This window comes from Candoia aspera, chromosome 11, assembly GCF_035149785.1.
Source record: "Candoia aspera isolate rCanAsp1 chromosome 11, rCanAsp1.hap2, whole genome shotgun sequence".
In the NCBI taxonomy this organism is placed as follows: Eukaryota; Metazoa; Chordata; class Lepidosauria; order Squamata; family Boidae; genus Candoia; species Candoia aspera.
Genome location: NC_086163.1, coordinates 22,231,139 through 22,248,474, shown reverse-complemented (window position 1 = coordinate 22,248,474; position 17,336 = coordinate 22,231,139). Strand labels below are relative to the sequence as shown.

General features: G+C 43.1%; 1 protein-coding gene across 3 annotated transcripts in view; it reads right to left on the bottom strand.

Annotated features, from left to right (window-relative positions):
- Positions 1 to 16,695, bottom strand: part of ATP2C2 (ATPase secretory pathway Ca2+ transporting 2) — a 28,686-nt gene extending 11,991 nt beyond the window's left edge. The window contains exons 1-14 of one of the 3 annotated variants that reach the window (XR_010068624.1): positions 16,497 to 16,695; positions 12,141 to 12,251; positions 10,734 to 10,850; positions 8,976 to 9,065; positions 8,635 to 8,670; positions 8,452 to 8,513; positions 7,638 to 7,746; positions 6,280 to 6,429; positions 4,613 to 4,681; positions 4,021 to 4,096; positions 3,731 to 3,797; positions 2,379 to 2,503; positions 1,054 to 1,151; positions 629 to 730 (exon numbers count right to left, since the gene is read on the bottom strand). Coding sequence is in view for 2 of the 3 variants with exons in the window: in XM_063313077.1 (XP_063169147.1) it covers positions 629 to 730; positions 1,054 to 1,151; positions 2,379 to 2,503; positions 3,731 to 3,797; positions 4,021 to 4,096; positions 4,613 to 4,681; positions 6,280 to 6,429; positions 7,638 to 7,746; positions 8,452 to 8,513; positions 8,635 to 8,670; positions 8,976 to 9,065; positions 10,734 to 10,850; positions 12,141 to 12,251; positions 16,497 to 16,601 (1,317 nt within the window). In the remaining variant the exon portion in view is untranslated. The remainder of the gene's footprint in view (positions 1 to 628; positions 731 to 1,053; positions 1,152 to 2,378; positions 2,504 to 3,730; positions 3,798 to 4,020; positions 4,097 to 4,612; positions 4,682 to 6,279; positions 6,430 to 7,637; positions 7,747 to 8,451; positions 8,514 to 8,634; positions 8,671 to 8,975; positions 9,066 to 10,733; positions 10,851 to 12,140; positions 12,252 to 16,496) is intronic. The other 2 variants (XM_063313077.1, XM_063313076.1) reach the window with 2 other exon arrangements.
- Between the last annotated feature and the right edge of the window lie 641 nt (positions 16,696 to 17,336).

Here is a 17,336-nt window from a genome sequence, read left to right as displayed (position 1 = left end):
ACACAAGGATGAGGTCTAAAACCGTGAGCCAGGTCTACTGCTTTGAATGCCAATAAACAAACATATTATGCATGTCATGAAATTGTGCTTCGCTCAAATGAACGTACTTACTTATTATTCAAATTTTGTTACTGCCCATCTCCCCCAGAAGAGGGACTCCTAAGAGAGCAAGAACAGCTGGTGATTTCTCCAGCAGAACGTCATCCGCTGCAAATATATGGCCACCGATGGGACAAACTATTTCTGTGGACACAACTCTCTCATTAAAGAGATCAGATTTATTTCCTCCTGATTGCGATTTAGATGGCACAGCTTGTCTGTTCCGCATGGATTTTTAAGAGATGGTCAGTTTATGAGTTTTCTTCCCTGTTAGAGTTCCTATCCCATTCTTATTTTAAAAGGTATTTCAAGGTTTTTGTAAGCTGCCATAGAGGCCTCAGAAATGATTTGATTAAGTAAATAAAAATAATTATGCTTGTCTTAGGACAGGCAATGAAATTTCACAAGCAGTCTTCTGGTATTTTGAAAATGCTGCATTTGTCTTCATCCTTCAACTGTGACACTGTTAATAACAACAACAACAACAACAGGTTATTGAAATAACCCTTGCAGTGATCAAATAATATACCTCCACAAGTTTTCCCACTGAGATATTTGAAAATCCTTTGATGACTTCTTTAGATGGTAAAAGGCACACATTTCCTTCTCCGTTGTATCCAACTCCGGTCACCTGGAAGAATATAAATCCGTAAGAAGCGTCCATAAAGAAAAATCTCAGGGTACAGCCAACAATTTATACCTGCATTACAAAGACAAGGTCCTGTTTAGGAGACAGTTATCTCTTTCTAAAGAATGGAACAATGCAAGCAGTCATAAATCATGGAAGTTTGGGCTGGAAATTAATCATTAGAGTCAGTGTGGGAGAAGAGATATGGATGCATAAAAAAAAAACAGTGTATGCAGAATACCCAATCAAAGCTAAGATATTAGAGAAGAATGGCTGAGGTCAAACCCATGAGTGCTGAATTATGTGGGAGGGAAATTCCGGAGTACCTCTGCCTTAAATCCATCAGAGGTCACAAGTTGAGTGACGGTCATCTCGTTGGTGGTCAGGGTCCCAGTTTTATCGGAGCAGATCACATTGCAACAGCCTGGAAGAAAGGATTTGTCCCAGTTGGGTACAAGTTAGTAAGTACCCACATGGACCCCAAAATACAAGAGATTTGTCTGACCCAGTCTTTTCTGCCTTGGGGTTCCACACCAGGTAACTCCAGGAGATCCACCAGAAGACCATAAAAGCAAGCATCTTCTCATATCAAAGGGCACCCGTAAGATTTATCCTCTTCCATGAATACGTCTGCCACCTTTTAAAATCCATCTGAGCTAGCAACCATCAATTCCATCTTGTGACAGAAAATGTCATTAGTTCTATCTCCTTCATCCAACCTTCTCCAGCCTGATTCTGAAGTGCTATTGTCTCTAGGATGACCAATATCACAGGCATTTTTCAGACTACTTGAACTAATAGAAGATAGCCTCTCAGGAATAAATCATGAGTAGGCATCACTAATCCTTCTCTCTACCTGGAATTCATGCCAGGTGGTCAGACATTGTATTGTCTGTTCTCATTTGCTTCATCTTGTGGTTGTTTTCCCTGAAAATGTCTAACAGATGGCTGTTCCAGGCTTTAAATACTAGATTGTATCCACCTGGAGATTTTTTAAACTGCATCCTCTCCAGTGTTCCTGAAATTCAGTGATCGTTCCTCAAACTGTGCTACCCAGACAGATCTGTCTGGGGAATACAGAAAAGGCTGCACTCAACCTCTTTTATTTTCAAATTGCAAAGAAAGAAAGGGAGGGAAGGATCACGTGAATGCAACATGCAACTTTTGATACCATGAATGCAGCTGAAATTAATTTTGAAGGAAGAAACTAATTCTGAACATTTCTCCTTTTTCAGATGGTTTACTGGTATGTCTACCTTTTGATCCTCCCTTTTTAAAAGCAATACTCCTGGAGGCATGCATTGCTGCACCTAGAGGGTCTGTGGTATTTTTGCAAATGGAAAATGGCCTCCACATTTTACCAAGAAGGTTCAGTATTTTAATGCATCCCAAACAGAGGTTTAAGCCGACACAATCATTTTAAACAGATACAAGTTTCAAAAATAGCCACGTGCAGCCGATTGGTACTGAGGACCTGGGAGGTGAATGAGAAATTTCAACATAAACGCATAGAATATGGCTTTCATCAGCGCTCATGGAATCGCCTTAATTGAGAGAAAGGGAGCTGTCATCGCTGAATTAACTTTGGCATTAGCAAATTCAGTGGTAGAATATTCCATACCATCACCAATGTGGCATTTTCCTGACTTACCCAGAGTTTCCACTATAGGCAGCTTCTTCACGATGACTTGTTCCTTGGCCATTCTCAAGACACCCAATACTAGCGTTACAGTGACGACGATGGGCAGGCCTTCCGGGATGGCAGCCACCGCCAAGCTGCGCACACACAATCATTTACCACTGAGGTTACACACCACTCCCTCTTCCTGCAAGGAATTATACCTAAGCATCAACTTGCTCCAAAACCCTCATTCAGGAATGCACATGCAACGGCTGGATTGGGACAGTGATCAATTACAGGTAGTCCTTGCTTAACAACCAATCATTTAGTGATGCTTTGGACTTACGACGGTGCTGAAAAACCCGACCTGCGACCAGTCCTCGCACTTATGATCATCACAGTGTCCCTGCAGTCACATGATCACAATTTGGGTGCTTGGCAACTGGTTCACATTTATGACTGTCGCAGTGTCCTGTGGTCACATGATCCCCATTTTCGACCTTCCAGGCCAGCTTCTGGCAAGCAAAATCAATGGAGAACCGTGTGATTTGCTTAACACCCACATGGTTTGCTTAACACCCACATGATTTGCTTAACGACTGCTGCAAAAAAATCATAACATCGGATCGGATTTGCTTCATGACTGCTTTGCTTAGCAACTGAAATTCCAGTCCCAATTGTGGTCGTTAAGAGAGGACTATCTGTACTGAGATCCTGTGCTGTGCCTTTACCAATGAACTTTGGTAAATGACCAAGGAAAGCATGGTCTTGTGGAATGTCTATCCCAGGGAGGTCTGTTAGGCCAAAGCTGGCTTCTCGAGAAGGCCTTTCGTTCTACTGGATAGGCCTGACTTCTCTATGGATGTTGGGAGTTGTAATGAAACATATCCAGAGGAAGCCAGCTTGAGGAATCTGTTGTAACTTATTGAAGATGAGAACACTTCTGTTCTCTGCATTGGTCTTAAATTAGTGGCTGGATAGCATTGGAATTCCTTCACTGAGCAGGGAGTCAATTGGATACACACACACACACAATCCTGCCTTTATTATTTTTATAAATAACTCAAGGCGGCGAACATACCTAATACTCCTTTCTCCTCCTATTTTCCCTATTTTCAAAGATCCTGTCTGACTCTATGAGAAGGTTTGCATATCACCCTGATCCATAATGTGTTATATCTAGTTTTGGCTTAGCCTGGTAAGTGATCCCAACCACTGAAGTGTATGGGTTAGCCTGGTGTCAGAATCAAACCATTATGGTTTGTTTAACAAATTACAGTTCAACAAACCATGTCTCAGCATGACATGTCAACCCAGCTTCAGGTTCTTTGATAGCTCAGCATGCTCTATCTATATGTGGAGGAAGCCTTTCTCATTCTTACCTCACCCCAATGGTGAACATGTCAAGGAGGTGTTTCCCTTGCAGCCAGCCAATCAGCATGAGTAAACCTTGAAAAACATAGACACCATCTTATTTACTCCACAGCATCCCAGATCTGGCAAAGCAGCTGAGGACTTCTACGTGCTCAAAAAGAGCTTAAACTTATTTTTCTGATCATGTCCATGAATATGAATATCTGAAGAGTGGAATCAAGGCCCCTCATTCCATGTAGACCAGCCCAAAGTCTTTGATCCCCAGATTTTTCCAAAAAAAAAAAAAAGTAAAACTCACCAATGATCCCAAACGAAGCAACAGTAAGCTGTTTTCCCAATTTATCCATGTTTCTCTGCAAAGGTGTCTTCGGAGTCTTGATGCATTAGGCCAGAAGGAGGAAAACATTGAGGGTGGGGGGAGGAGGGGAAGAGACATGAAAGAAAAGTTATTGAAGTTATTGCTTGTATAGTAACACTACCACAGCAGCTGCATTGGCTACCAGTCAGCTTCCAGGTGTGGCTCGAAGTGCTACATCATCTGTAAAGCCCTACCTGGCTCAGTGTAGAGGGATTAGGGAGCGGCCTTGAAGGACAGGAGGAAGGGCTGCTATCAGGGCACTCTACTCTGAATCTTTGCAAGCTCTACTTGGATGTGGCCGTAGCAGACTTGCACCATGCTGATGTAGCTTCCCTTTATATTTTGTCATGTGGTGTTGCTAACCATGTCAACCATTTTTCCCCAACCTGGTCATCCTGAATGGAGGTGGCATCTGCAGTCCAATACATCTGGAAATCCGGTTAAAGCACACAGTTCCAAGTTCTCAAAGGAACATCTTTGTTCTGAGTGGAGAACAACACTCTCAAGGTCCATTTTCCTTGTGCTGTCTTACCTCTTCCTCTTGCATCATTTTGAACACTTCCCCAAACTGTGAGTTTTCACCAGTTCCAATAACAATCCCCTGGAGAAGAAAAGGTGGTTAGACAATGATGTCTCCAAAGGTGACTGTTTGCTTTCTTTCTGAAATCCACAGCCCAAACTTGCAGACACTTTTCTGAAATAATGTAGGGAACTTCTTACACCCTGATCTCCTCAGCCCCTTGTTTACTTTTAAGATACTTGTGGGTGGCTATGTAAGAGCTGCAATAACTATAAACGCAATTTTAAGGTCTTTTTATTTTTGCTAAAATCTTTGGACCAGGACCAGTGAACTGGGAAAAGAGACTTTTGCTTCTGCTATTTCCAAGTTAAATAGTCCTCACGTTCAGAGCTATAGTTTTTTCTTTCACATTAACTGTAGCATATTTTTCATGTAGCAGCTGAGGGCTGTAGGAACATTTAAGACATTACATGACATGACTATCCATGGTTATCTGAATATGGTTTATTCAACTCACCCAATGTGCTGGATTCACACAACACACTGAACCATAACCTTATTGCATGGGCAGGCTTGGCACCACAAGCTAGCTTAAATGTGGTTGGCCAGTTTGTGATTCAGTGCTGTGCAAACACAGCCTGTACGTCTGAAGGGAGATTTCCTTGAGAACTAAGCCAGCAGTCAGGAATCCAGGAGCTGCTGGGATGCAGGTTCAGGAAAGAAACCTGACTCAGAAGTGGAGGAACCAAGAATATAGAGACATATCATTGCTCAAAAAGGCATTTTTTCTTAATAAAGATGTGACTGGGAGAGATATTCTTCTTACACCTCTCCCTGCTCAAAGGGAGACATTGGCTAACCTCAGTGGACACACAGAATTTTTTTTTTTGTATTTTTAGAAGCCGCCACCCTGCAACTCCATGGTTCACCACTTGGGAGAGCTATGCACCAACCCAATACCTCCTGACAAATGTCTAGTTTGGACCACAGAGTGGTCCATTTCCAGTGAATTCAATCTCTTCTGCTTCTGTATGATTTAGTCAGGCTCCGTTACTAGAAGGCAGAAAGCCCAACTCTTCATCACACATAGGTCCTACAGCTGATAGAAGGATGAATCAGAAAGGAAGATATCAAGCCCAGAGTATGGAATCATGCAGGGGAAGTCAGCATCCTCTTCCACAGACAACTAACTTGGAGGTTTCTCCCAGGGCTTGGCAAAGCTGGAGCTCTCCTTTGTCCAAAGTGTCCAAAAACAGGTCCATGGTCTTAAAACAAGGAGAGGTCATGCTCCCATGTTCCAGAGCAGCGAAGATCTGAGAAGCCAGAGACAGCTCAAAGATCAAGATTCCCCACAGCATTCAGGGAAAAAAAAGCAGGAGAGAACACAGCCATCCTAGAAAAGAGTCACCGCAACGGAGGAACACTCAACTTGTTTTAAAGCTGGTTCAAGATATGAAGGACTGGATTCAGACTGCAGAGCCTCCCAATAGGCGTCATCACTCCCATCTCCCCAACGCGAGATGGAATGAGGAGGCTATGATTTATAGCAAACAATCACCGTGTAGATCTCAAACAGCTACCAGTGCATGCCTAACTTAAAACACACACACACACACACACACAAACGCACAATCGCACCAACATATCTTTTGTTATTTGATGGTAGGAAGGCCACTCACTTTAGCCTTGCCATATCGCACAAGAGTTCCCATGAAAGCCACGTTGGCAGGGGTCATCACATCTCCAGGATGGGCTGAAATGCCATCGTTCTTACTACAGGGTTCCACTTCTCCAGTCAAGCTGGACTCATCCACCAAGAGATCTATAACCTAAAGAAAATAAGGGCGAGCGCACTCGATCATCTCAGCATTTGAATCCACCCTGCACCGCAACTCCACATTAATTTTACTTAAACCAGGAGAATTTGGAGCTTGTAGACTTTGCTAAGCTTCTGAGTAACTTGCACAGTCCCTAAATCAGAAGGATTCTGGTAGCATCTTTTCAGACTATCAAATTTTACTCACTGAGCTACAGGTCATGAAAGCCGTATGCCTTCTAATAATACTTGTTTGCTAGTCGGAAAAGGTATCAGAATTCTCCAGATTTTTGGCTATGATAGACTAACACAGCTCTCCTTGTATTATTGCACAATCCATATGAACCCTTCTATTTGCTGATTGTGAATTAATTTAGGGTACATCACTCTTATTATTGTTAAAAAATTTTGAATCCTGGGAATAACAGTAACGACAAATAATAAGGCCAAACTCAAATAGTAATGAGAGCCAGTTTTGGTGTAGTGGTTAAGGCATTAGGCTAGAAACCGGGAGACCGTGAGTTCTAGTCCTGCCTTAGACACAGAGCCAGCTGGGTGACCTTGGGCCAATCCATCTCCCTCTGCCCTAGGAAGCAGGCAAGGGCAAACCACTTCTGCAAAACCTTGCCAAGAAAACTGCAGGGACTTGTTCAGGCAGTCTCCAAGAATCGGACACAACTGAATGGATTAAAAAAATAATAATAAAGCAAAACCAAAATAAAATAGTAAAGTAAAATCAACAGATCAAAGACAATGAATACTAAGAGTATAAATTCATCATTTACAGGCCTTGGAAAATAAGATATTTGCTACAATGGGCAACTCCATCTGGGGAAAGTAATCTACAACTGGGCCTCTTCTCCTTGAAGATTGATGTAAGGCCCAGCCCAAGAATGACATAGAACAAGTCCAGCCAAACTTCAGTTCTTTATTTGCTCACACCGTATAGACAGACTCTTGCTAGACTGAAGCTACTCTACCTAACCCCAGGGGAAACAAGCTGGGAAGGCTCTAAGGCGGGGCTGTTCTGAACCTCTTTGTCTTCCCACGTTCCAGCTCCGGACTGTGTTTTCTCTTATCTTGCTCCGCTCCTTGGAATGTGCTCCCTCCTTCCTGAGAACCGGCAGCGTTACTGAAGTCCTTCACATCACCTCCCCCTTCAGAGACACATTTCATCACAAAATGGGATGTTCAGGACTCTGCGCGTCCCTCAGGAATTACCTCTGTGAGTCTTATGTCTGCAGGGATGCGATCTCCTATGGAAAGGCAGACAACATCTCCTGGCACAAGTTCCCGAGCAAGAAGGTGGTGTACTTTTCCTTCTCTCAGGCTGGATTTTCAGAGAGACAAAAAAGATATTGGGCATTACATGAGGCAAAGCACATTGGTGAACGGGGTGTTGGTGAAGATATCTCAGGAAGGAAAGAAGGAAGGAATTCGGTAGGTATGGTCAACTTGAGCCACTGGGAACCTATTGGTTGAACTTCAAATTCATGGGGCTACATTTCTGCCAAACAGATTGCTATCCTATCTCTAAGGTCTGCCTGGATATGGGTGGGATAAGAAAAAGAACGCTATCAAGGCATTTACTGACCTTGACAGAGTAATAGGCTAACCTCAGTTTGGACCAAGCTGTTACAGCTTCAGAAGGGACAATGTATTTGCACTGGTAAAGTTGGAAGTTGTTATTTGTCCTTGTACTCAGGACAGAAATAGGCACCCATCCAAGAGCTGGTCATTGCGACTGTAAGCAACATGCCGGTCAGACAAATGAATCAGCAATGGCTGATAAAGAAATACAGGAGTTTTTCTTCATTGCTTACATTCAGCAAGCAGAGAGGATGGTCCATGGTAAAGAAGCTGGATCAGCTGGTTAATCACTGCTCCGATACTCTCTGAGCCAAATTCAGAAGTTGCCTGAATTTTTGCTACAAACGTGGGGGCCAGAAGCCTTCAAAAGCAGAAAGGAAGAGAAGAGAAGGTAGTCCATGCTTCCACCTCAAGGAATGAGATATCTTCTGAAGATGCTGCTTACCAGTTGCACTCTGGTGGAACTAACTTGTTAAGTTCTTCCAGCGATTTTTCAGAACGATACTCCTGCAAGAAAAGAAGTACAACTGATGTGACTTCACTGATGGCTGAATGGATGATGATGATGATGATGATAATAATAATAATAATAATAATAGCAATAATCTAAGATGGAAGATGGTAGTACCTGGACAAAAGCTACTGTGACAACAATAACGACAGCCTAATGGGGAAGAAAAGATGAAGTTGGTAGATAAACCAGACACATCATTAAATGCCTATAAACCATAGTCCAGGCAAATCCCACATTGACTATCTGGATATAACAACTAACTGCAGCTTTTTAAGAGTGCAAACATTCTCAAATGCGTGTGGAGGTCAATCACAGACCCAATCTAATAGAAACAAAAGATGGAGGGATTTTACCAGAAACCCTTAGATTTTTCTTCTCTTCCTTTGGAAATGCCCCGATCAGGCTGAGGCTAAAGATTCCAGAAACTATGCTTGCACTGGAGAGAAGCCACGTACCATTGCAATACTCACGGCATCTTCGTACTCTTTAGTAATCACACTAACCAGCGCAGAAGCCAGTAGCAAAAGGATCAGAGGGTTCTTAAACTAAAATGAAAGAAAGAGCAGGTTGATGAAGGTCATCCTCGTTTTCTTTGTTTTAGCAGTTTATGGGGAGGCTCAAAATATCCTACTTTGGACATGTTATGGGAAGACCCAGCTCTCTGGAGAAGTCTGCAATGCTGGGAAAGGTGGAAAGGAAGAGAAGAAGAGGATGACCAGCAGCAAGGTGGATGGACTCAGTTATGGTGGCGATGGGTGCACTGTTGGAAGACCTGAAGTGGCAGGCTGGAGACTGGAGAAGGTCTGTGTATGTGGTTGCTAAGAATCAGCAATGACTTCATGGCACATAATCAATCAGTGCAAAGACCCAGCTCCCTTGAGAAGTCTATAATGCTAGGAAAGCTAGAAGGAAGGAGAAGAAGAGGAAAACCAAGAGCAATTGGGTGGGTTCAGTTCCAGTGGTGATGAGTGCATCATTGAAAGACTTGGAGGACCAGGTTAGGGGCAGGTCATCATGGAGAAAATCTATCTATGTGGCCGCTAGGAGTCAAAAACGTCTTGGTGGTACATCATCAATTAATCAATAGTGAAACTACATGTTGCTACACTTCACACCCAGAATTAATCATCACTCTTGGATCCAGATCCCTGCCCCAGCTCCAGAAAGTGCTCCACCTAGTTAAACACAGACTTCTCTTGAACTCCTGGACGCACTGAAAGCACACTTTCCCCCATCTCTTAACTTACCACCCATCACTATCATCACATCTCAGCCTTTCATATCCCTGCTCTTGTCCCTCTGTTATCCCTTTTAAAATAAGCCCCATGTTCGCTTTATTGCATGCTTATTCCGTTGTTCTCTTTCAGTCCCAAAAGGAGAGCTACGAGCCAGAAGAAAAGTGCCAGAAGCAGATCAGAAAGATGAAAGCAGCATTGTTCCATCATGATCCAAGCCATTTCTCTTCCGCATGTGCATAACAATGTCACATGCGAGAGCGCAAGGACTCTCTGATCTTCTGATGAAAGCAAAAGGTTTCTCTGAAGATCCACGTACCGGACATCACATAAAAAAGAAATCTCCATGACTTCTGAATCCCTCACCAAATGCCAAAGCACAGGAGAACATTATTCAGACCAAGGTCACGCTCTTAGTTACAGGACAGCTGTTTCTCACACGAAGAACAGATTCTTCATAGACTTTTTCAAATATGGTACCTGGCACTGGACAACCTACTCCAAATATGCACTAAGCCATGCCGACCAAAACGGAAATATTACCCTTTCCTCTATTTTCACATTTTTCATGGGGAGGGGGACATTTGCAGCGGTGCTTAAACGTCTGTGAACCCTGTTGAATTTTCAACGTTTCTGCATAAGTATGTATAAATAAATACTTTTGCCACACCCAGATATGTAGCTTGGGATCATTTTGCTCAATCAAAGAACAGGTCTAAAGTTTTTGACTCACTTGTTTAACTGAGTTCGCTTTACCTAGTATTAAGATTTGTGTGGAGAACAGACCACATTTAGGTCATATTTATGCAGAAATGTTGATAATGCAAAAGGGTTCACAAACTTTTAAGCACCACTGTATATCCAAGTCATGCTAAAGCTGCATGTTAGTTTTAATTAATTAATTGTTAAGGAAGGGCAGGCTAGCCTCCCCTCAAAAGGGGGGGAAATCACACCTTTTCCTGATGCTCAAGTGTGTACCTGGTCAAGATATTTCCTCCACACTGGTTCTGTATTGTCTGCTACAAGTTCATTCCAGCCATGCTTGATTCTGCGTTGCAGCACTGAGAATTCTGAAAGCCCTTTGTGTAAGTCAACCTGAGGACACACCAATGAGATTAGGGGTAGAGTAAAGACATTTTGGCAAAACTGGCTTGGTATGATGGGGCTAAAAGTCTATTTCAGCAAGCAAACTGAATTCGATAAGACAAGTTCCCTTTTTTGGCATTTGGTTCTCTAGTGCTTGGCTCCACCATTGTTGACATGTAGAGGAAGAACCTTCCAGGATGGGGAGCCTTTGCTGTGCAGGTTACTTCTTCAAAGCAAGTAAGGATCCAGATGATCAGAGCTCCAAACCACGTAGCGTCCTACTCAAGAGGCCTTCTCCTTCCACTACACTGAAGGCAGCAGGGTTAAGCAAGTGGAGATCTGATCTGTTCTTCTCCTTGCATAATTCTGGTGGGGGCCATTTTGGGTATCTTCATTTCAACACTTGAACTGAGCTAGCATAGATAATACACTTGACCAGCTTGAAAGCCTCCCTGATTCTCTCTCTCTCTCTCTCTGTGTGTGTGTGTAGAATGAGATTTGAAATGTCAACTTTCGTTTTTCACTTTTGCTGCTTGCATTGTAAATTCAGAAGAAAGAAGTGCAGTTAATTAAACTGCTTTTCGTTTTCCACTGTGATAAAAGGAAGAAGTGGTGAGTCAAAATGCTGGCTTCTCATTTCTTGGTCAGAGTTTAAATGTTGTGGCTACTGATTAGGTGAAAAAGATCATAATCACTGCATATTCCGAAATCCTTACTCCCACAGAAATTACATTTGCCTGAAAAATGTACTTTACTATAGTCTTATCTTTTTTCTTTTTTTCTATTTTTCTTTCTATTTTTTCTTCTTTTCTGCCCTTTCTAGTTTTTATCCTTTTAAGTTTGTATTAGTTTTTATCTGTTTAACTGCAGTGCTTAATAAAATTATTATATATATAAAAAAGAAATTACATTTCCCTGTATCTTGCAAAAAGACCATGCAGAGAAAACAATGCGGCTGAAAAAAAAAAAATCTATCAGCCTTCTTTGGGTGACATTGTTCACCTGAACTGTTTTAAGTGGTTAGCAAACATTCCTTCACTTCATAAAAAGCCGTTTAGATGGCAGAGCATGGACAATATTTACCTTATTCTGAAGAGAAGATTTCAAGCCTTGGATCGGCATTTCTCAACCTTGGCAACTTTTAAGATATGTGGACTTATCTGGCTGGGGAATTCTGGGAGTTGAAGTCCACATATCTTAAAGTTGCCAAGGTTGAGAAACACTACCTTAGATGGTTAAATCTTTTCCTTCTAAAGGGAGAATGCTAAAGTGCTTCCCTGAGGATTTTATGGCACTTACCTGCAAAGTTTTTGCCAGCTCCTCTACCTGACATTCGCAAGCTGTTTTGGCCGGGATTGCCTCAATTTCTTTCTCTTGTTCAACCAACTTCAGTTCAGATTCATCTTCTGACTGCATAATGCAAACAATAAATAGAGAAATGTTAGCCAGAGGAAAACAGTCCAGATCCTCCTTCATCCTTGTCATAAATCATTGTTTTTGGTAGAGAGAGTGCCAAGTGCCTGGTTTCACACATCTATTCTTTGTCGATAGCAAACATCAAATGGACCTTGGCAAGGATGAAGGGGCTATTGCTTCCCAGCCATTAGAGTGGACCTTTTGAATCTGTTAATTGGAGCACCACCTTTCAAGAGAACAGGGGGAGCTTGCTGCCACGACACAGGTTTTCGTTCCCTTTGGGAAGCGGCTGGTGCAGAATTATGAGCTTTCTGCCACGTTTGGTTAATTTGCATGTTACAAATTCACACCCAGCTTTACAAGCTGCTGTACCATTGTGTCTCTGGTGGTGGTCAGGAATAGGTTACTGTTTGCTGGCTGATGTCTCCACAGCATTTCAGAAGGGTGGGGCAGTGGCTGGGGCTGATAGACTTGGGATGTCCCTTTTTCAATTCAACTCGCGGTCTGTGCAGTTGTTCGGGATACGTTTATTTCCGGGCTCGCTACCATAACAGGCTCAGCACCACACATTTAACCTGGTTACTGTATTAGCCCGCTTGCCCAGTTTGTACAGTACACTGAATCATACATTAACAAAATGGCCTGCATTCACCCAGCACCCTGAGGTGCCCAAATGCGTTGGGAATGCAGCTGCAAGATTTGTAACAGCCCTCGTAAAGTGCCTTGTGCAAACTCAGCTGATGTTTAAAATGGCAAGAAACCACACTTCAGTTTTTAGCAATCGTGTTTCCCAGTTTCCTGGGGAAAGAATTTCTGGAGGCTACAAAAACAGTGTGGTGTGTAAGTTCACGGGGCTATGGATTGTTAGTGGGTGCACTAAGGTTTCCTTCCATCATTCCTCTAGAGCAGGGTTTCTCAGCCTTGGTAACTAAGATGTGCGGGCTTCAACTCCCAGAATCCCCCAGCCAGCATGCTTTAAGATGTGTGGACTCCAACTCCCAGCATGCTGGCTCGGGAATTCTGGGAGTTGAAGTCTGCACATCTTAAAGCTGCCAAGGTTGAGAAACCCTGCTCTAGACTGCCTTTGGCCATGGCAGTTCCATTCTTAGCTGGTGGGCTCTGGCCAGGTAGACTCTGAATATGTGACGTTTCTTTGTATGTGGTGATTAACACCCTGTGGCCAGGAGTTTCATAAGCACTGGGCTATGAGATTGAGTGCTCCAATTGTTTGATTTTGCTTCTAAGGTTTTTTTCCCCCCTTTCTCTCTTCTGGTCTTTTGATTAAGTTCATTGTGACTTCAGGTTTAGCAGTTAAGTAATCCTGTCCTTAAATCTCTGGGAAGCAGACAAATGCTCTCTTGTTGACAGAAGCAGTCCAGGAATGGACCCAGAGCAGCAACAGAGCAGGAAATCTGAAGGAAAGATTTCTGTGTTTGCATTCGGTTTTAGGTGCCAAGGCTCTCCTTTGCCAGACATTGTCCTTTGCAAGCTAAATATCATAAAAAAGGCAGGTCATCCCACCCTAGGGTTTTCTAGAGGAAATAGAATTATTGGTTTACTCAAACCGATGTGGAAACCCAGTGCGTGTTTATTTTTCTTTTCTATGAGTCAGACCTGCAAGTATCAGATTAGACACAATGTATAGACATCAGAATCTAAGGGAATTTTAGAGCTTTTCTGGGTTCAAACAAACCAGGTTTCTAGTCCTCATGGGTGTGATGAGACGCTTGCAAACGTGGGAGCAATTTGATCTCAGGAGCCAGCAGGGGACCAGATACTACTTCCTTCCAGTTGGGGAAATGGCACTTTTTATATCTTCTCTTTTTCACGGGCAACCTTCTTCATTTTTAGTTTTGTTCTGCTTTGGGAATAACTGGCATGAAATCCAGGGGACACACACACACACACACACAGCCCTTGATACGACTAATACTTTTTTTTAAAAATTAGGCTCTACCCTTCAGTCTGGAGTGTTAATCTTACAAGGTTTGTTGTCAGGGTATCTACGTGTTTTTGTTCTGTTTTTTTTAAATCAAGAAATGGAGATACTGCTCCAGGAAAACAGTATAAACATTCCAAAGAAGGAAATAGAATGAAACAATGTGGAAAACTTCATAGTTAGGCACACCCAACAGACACCTGTAATTGCTGTTGCAAATATATATAAATTATAAATGCAGAATCTTAGAAGTTACTAAAGGTTAGCAACTTTATAGGACTAAAAGCACAAAACCAGATGTCTTGGGCCAGTCAAACATATTCATCTGGAGACAATTCATCCTGAACTGGACAACCTTTATGATACAAGATAAAATCCAGCTCAGTTTCACAGGGGTGAATTCTGGCTGAGTGCTAAAAGTACAGAATAGTCCGTGCCTGCTTTTCATCTCTTTTTGTGATAATGTTTCAGCAGGTGGAGGCCCCTGGTTGACCTCTTCTGGGCCTGGAACCAAATTACTTGGATGGGAGTCTACCAGAAAATGCCATGTTAGTTACAATCAATCAATCAGTGAGTCAGTCAACCAGTTTATCCAGAGGAACAAGGGCATCTGCAGGGTGTGGTCCAAAAAGTCAAGATGGAGCTTCTTGCCTGCCATCTTGACTTTTTGGACCATACCCTGCAGATATCACTGCAGAAGAAGACATTGGCAAACCATTTCCATAGTGTGGCCTAGAACATGGATGTAGCCATGGGAGCACTGAAAGTTGAGTTTGTCTCAAAGCAAACTTTTCATCTGTTCGCTGGAGTTCACAGGCCAAGGAATGGCTCCCTTGCCCTCCTTTCCTGATTCGTTACCGTGAATTAACATCCTTCCAACAGATGCCGTTCTTGGCTGAGAAAACCTGCATTCCAGCTAAAGCGATGCATTCAGCCTCCTTGCTCTAAAAAAAGAGGCGTATTAAATTTTCCAGGGGCAGTTCTGATTACTTTCTGGACCCATTTTTCAGTAATACCTCGTCCCCTGATTGCTTTGTTTCTAGGAGATATTTGGTCCAGTGATGGGTGAGCAGAGCACTTCCTTAAAAAGTGATTAAACCCATATCTGCCCAAGATTAAACTGTGACTGTTTTCTTTATCCTCTTGTTTTATTGCATCTTATTGTGGGTTTCCTGCTATTTCAGGCCCTGAAGGGGAAGGAAAAGGGGGTCCATTTTTCTCAGTAACTTTAAAAATACCTGCCAAATTTCATTCCTTAGGTATTGGATATCTAAATAAATAAATAACCAGCCCAGAACTTTTCTGTTTCTTTAATGGCTTATTGAAATAGCACATGATGCTAAAAGTATCTGCGCTCGAGCTGTTTTATCATGATAGCAATCAGGTCCACTGTAAGAATGAGCGTTCTTAAGAGTTTTTTTTCCCACAACAGGATGTTTTCCCTGAGTTTTATTAGCATACTTTCTTGCAGAGGCCGTGCATATAAATCTTGTAAGAACAGAACAAGCTGGCAAAGGGAAATCTGGGGATAGAATAATCAGGTGGCCATTCCTCATTTGGGAAATCAGCTCTTTGGTTCTCAAGAATTCTTGTTTTGGCAGGTGAAACAGTCCTTGCATTCACACAGTCTATTGAACTAGGACAACGGGCACTGAATAGTTGATAGTTCAACATGTAATGGGAAACCACCATTTGGTTTAGGGATAATGTTTGTACGAACCCAGCCACCGTGTTTTGCTACACCAGAATGTGAGTTCGGAGAGTTATGTGAACCTAGCAACTGAGGAACAAGGAAGTATAAGAGTGGTGAAGAGCAGAAGACCAACTTTTGAGTTGAGATTCAGACTTGAACGTTCACCCTGTCATTCTCTCTCCACCCCAATTCCTCTCCCCTTCCCATTCACCCACCAGCTACACTGGGGAAAGAACGTTCTTAGGATGTTCCTTGCAATGTTGTTGAAAGAATGCCGCAAGAGAACGAATCTAAGGTCTAGCAAAGGCTGGGCAAATGTGAACAGAATGATGACAATAACTTTTAAGAGACTTAGAATGAGGGAAAAACAGGGAGAGTCTCTTTGGAAGCAAGCAACCAAGTAAGGTAGGTAGATCGGCTGAACACAGCACTTCTGGGTCACCATCTGACCTTGCAGCCAGTCAGAAACTCACACACAGTCTGAGCACCACCAACTCCTCTCCCCAAGTCCCTGTGCAAGATCTACACTTCCCCGTCTCCCGGGAGATTAAGAAAGCGACAGGACAGTCAATTCCAGCCCAACATCCCTCCAGAGCAAACGCCTGACCTGCTCTCCTGTCTCCTTGCTGCCCAGAGACTGGTATTTCCGACCCAGGTGGAGGAAGAAGGACCCATCCTGGAAAAACCTGGCAAAGCCGTGCTTGGCTCCCATCTTGATGGGCAGGGTGGGAGCAGGCACAGGTCAGAGGACACTGCTGCAGCTGCTGCTGTGAATTGCTGTCTTGTTTCCTGGCTGAAAGGCTCGCATTGCCTCCCAAGCCCAGGAGGTTCTCGGAAAGGTGATCCGGGGGTGTTACCTGATACCGACACACAGCGATGCCCCGCCTGCCACTGGCAACAAGTGCCTGGGAGAGGCCAGATTCTCCTTCAGAACAGCCAACCTACCTGGACAGGGCTGGACGGTGGGGGCTCTGCCTTCCCCCAGGTCCTGGGAGACCTGACATTGCAAGTTTGCAAGAGAACTAAAGTCCCACCCGTTGTCCCAGGGCAGAATTTGGACCGAGTTCCTACTATTGCATAGCCCAAACTTCAGCTGGTTTCTGCAACAGGGTCAGCTAAAGCTGTAGTGGTTGCAAGCACAGAACTATGAGGAGTGTGTTTCTGTACTTGTGTGTGTGTCTGTATGGTGGGTCTCATGCTGAATAAGTCCAACTTATTGTGTTATGTTAGGACTCAGGGACTGCATAAGTGCAGAAATGAGAAAAATCAGGATCCAAGTTAAGTGGGTGATCCAGACTTTGTGAGTTTATGGCACTATCATCACAGTCCTCATTCACTGCTCTATGTGAGAAAAAAAATAGAAGTCGGGTAGCACTTTTTCCGACTAACACATTTTATGGAAAGATGCTACCAGACTCCTGACTTTTTGCTACTGTAGATTAACATG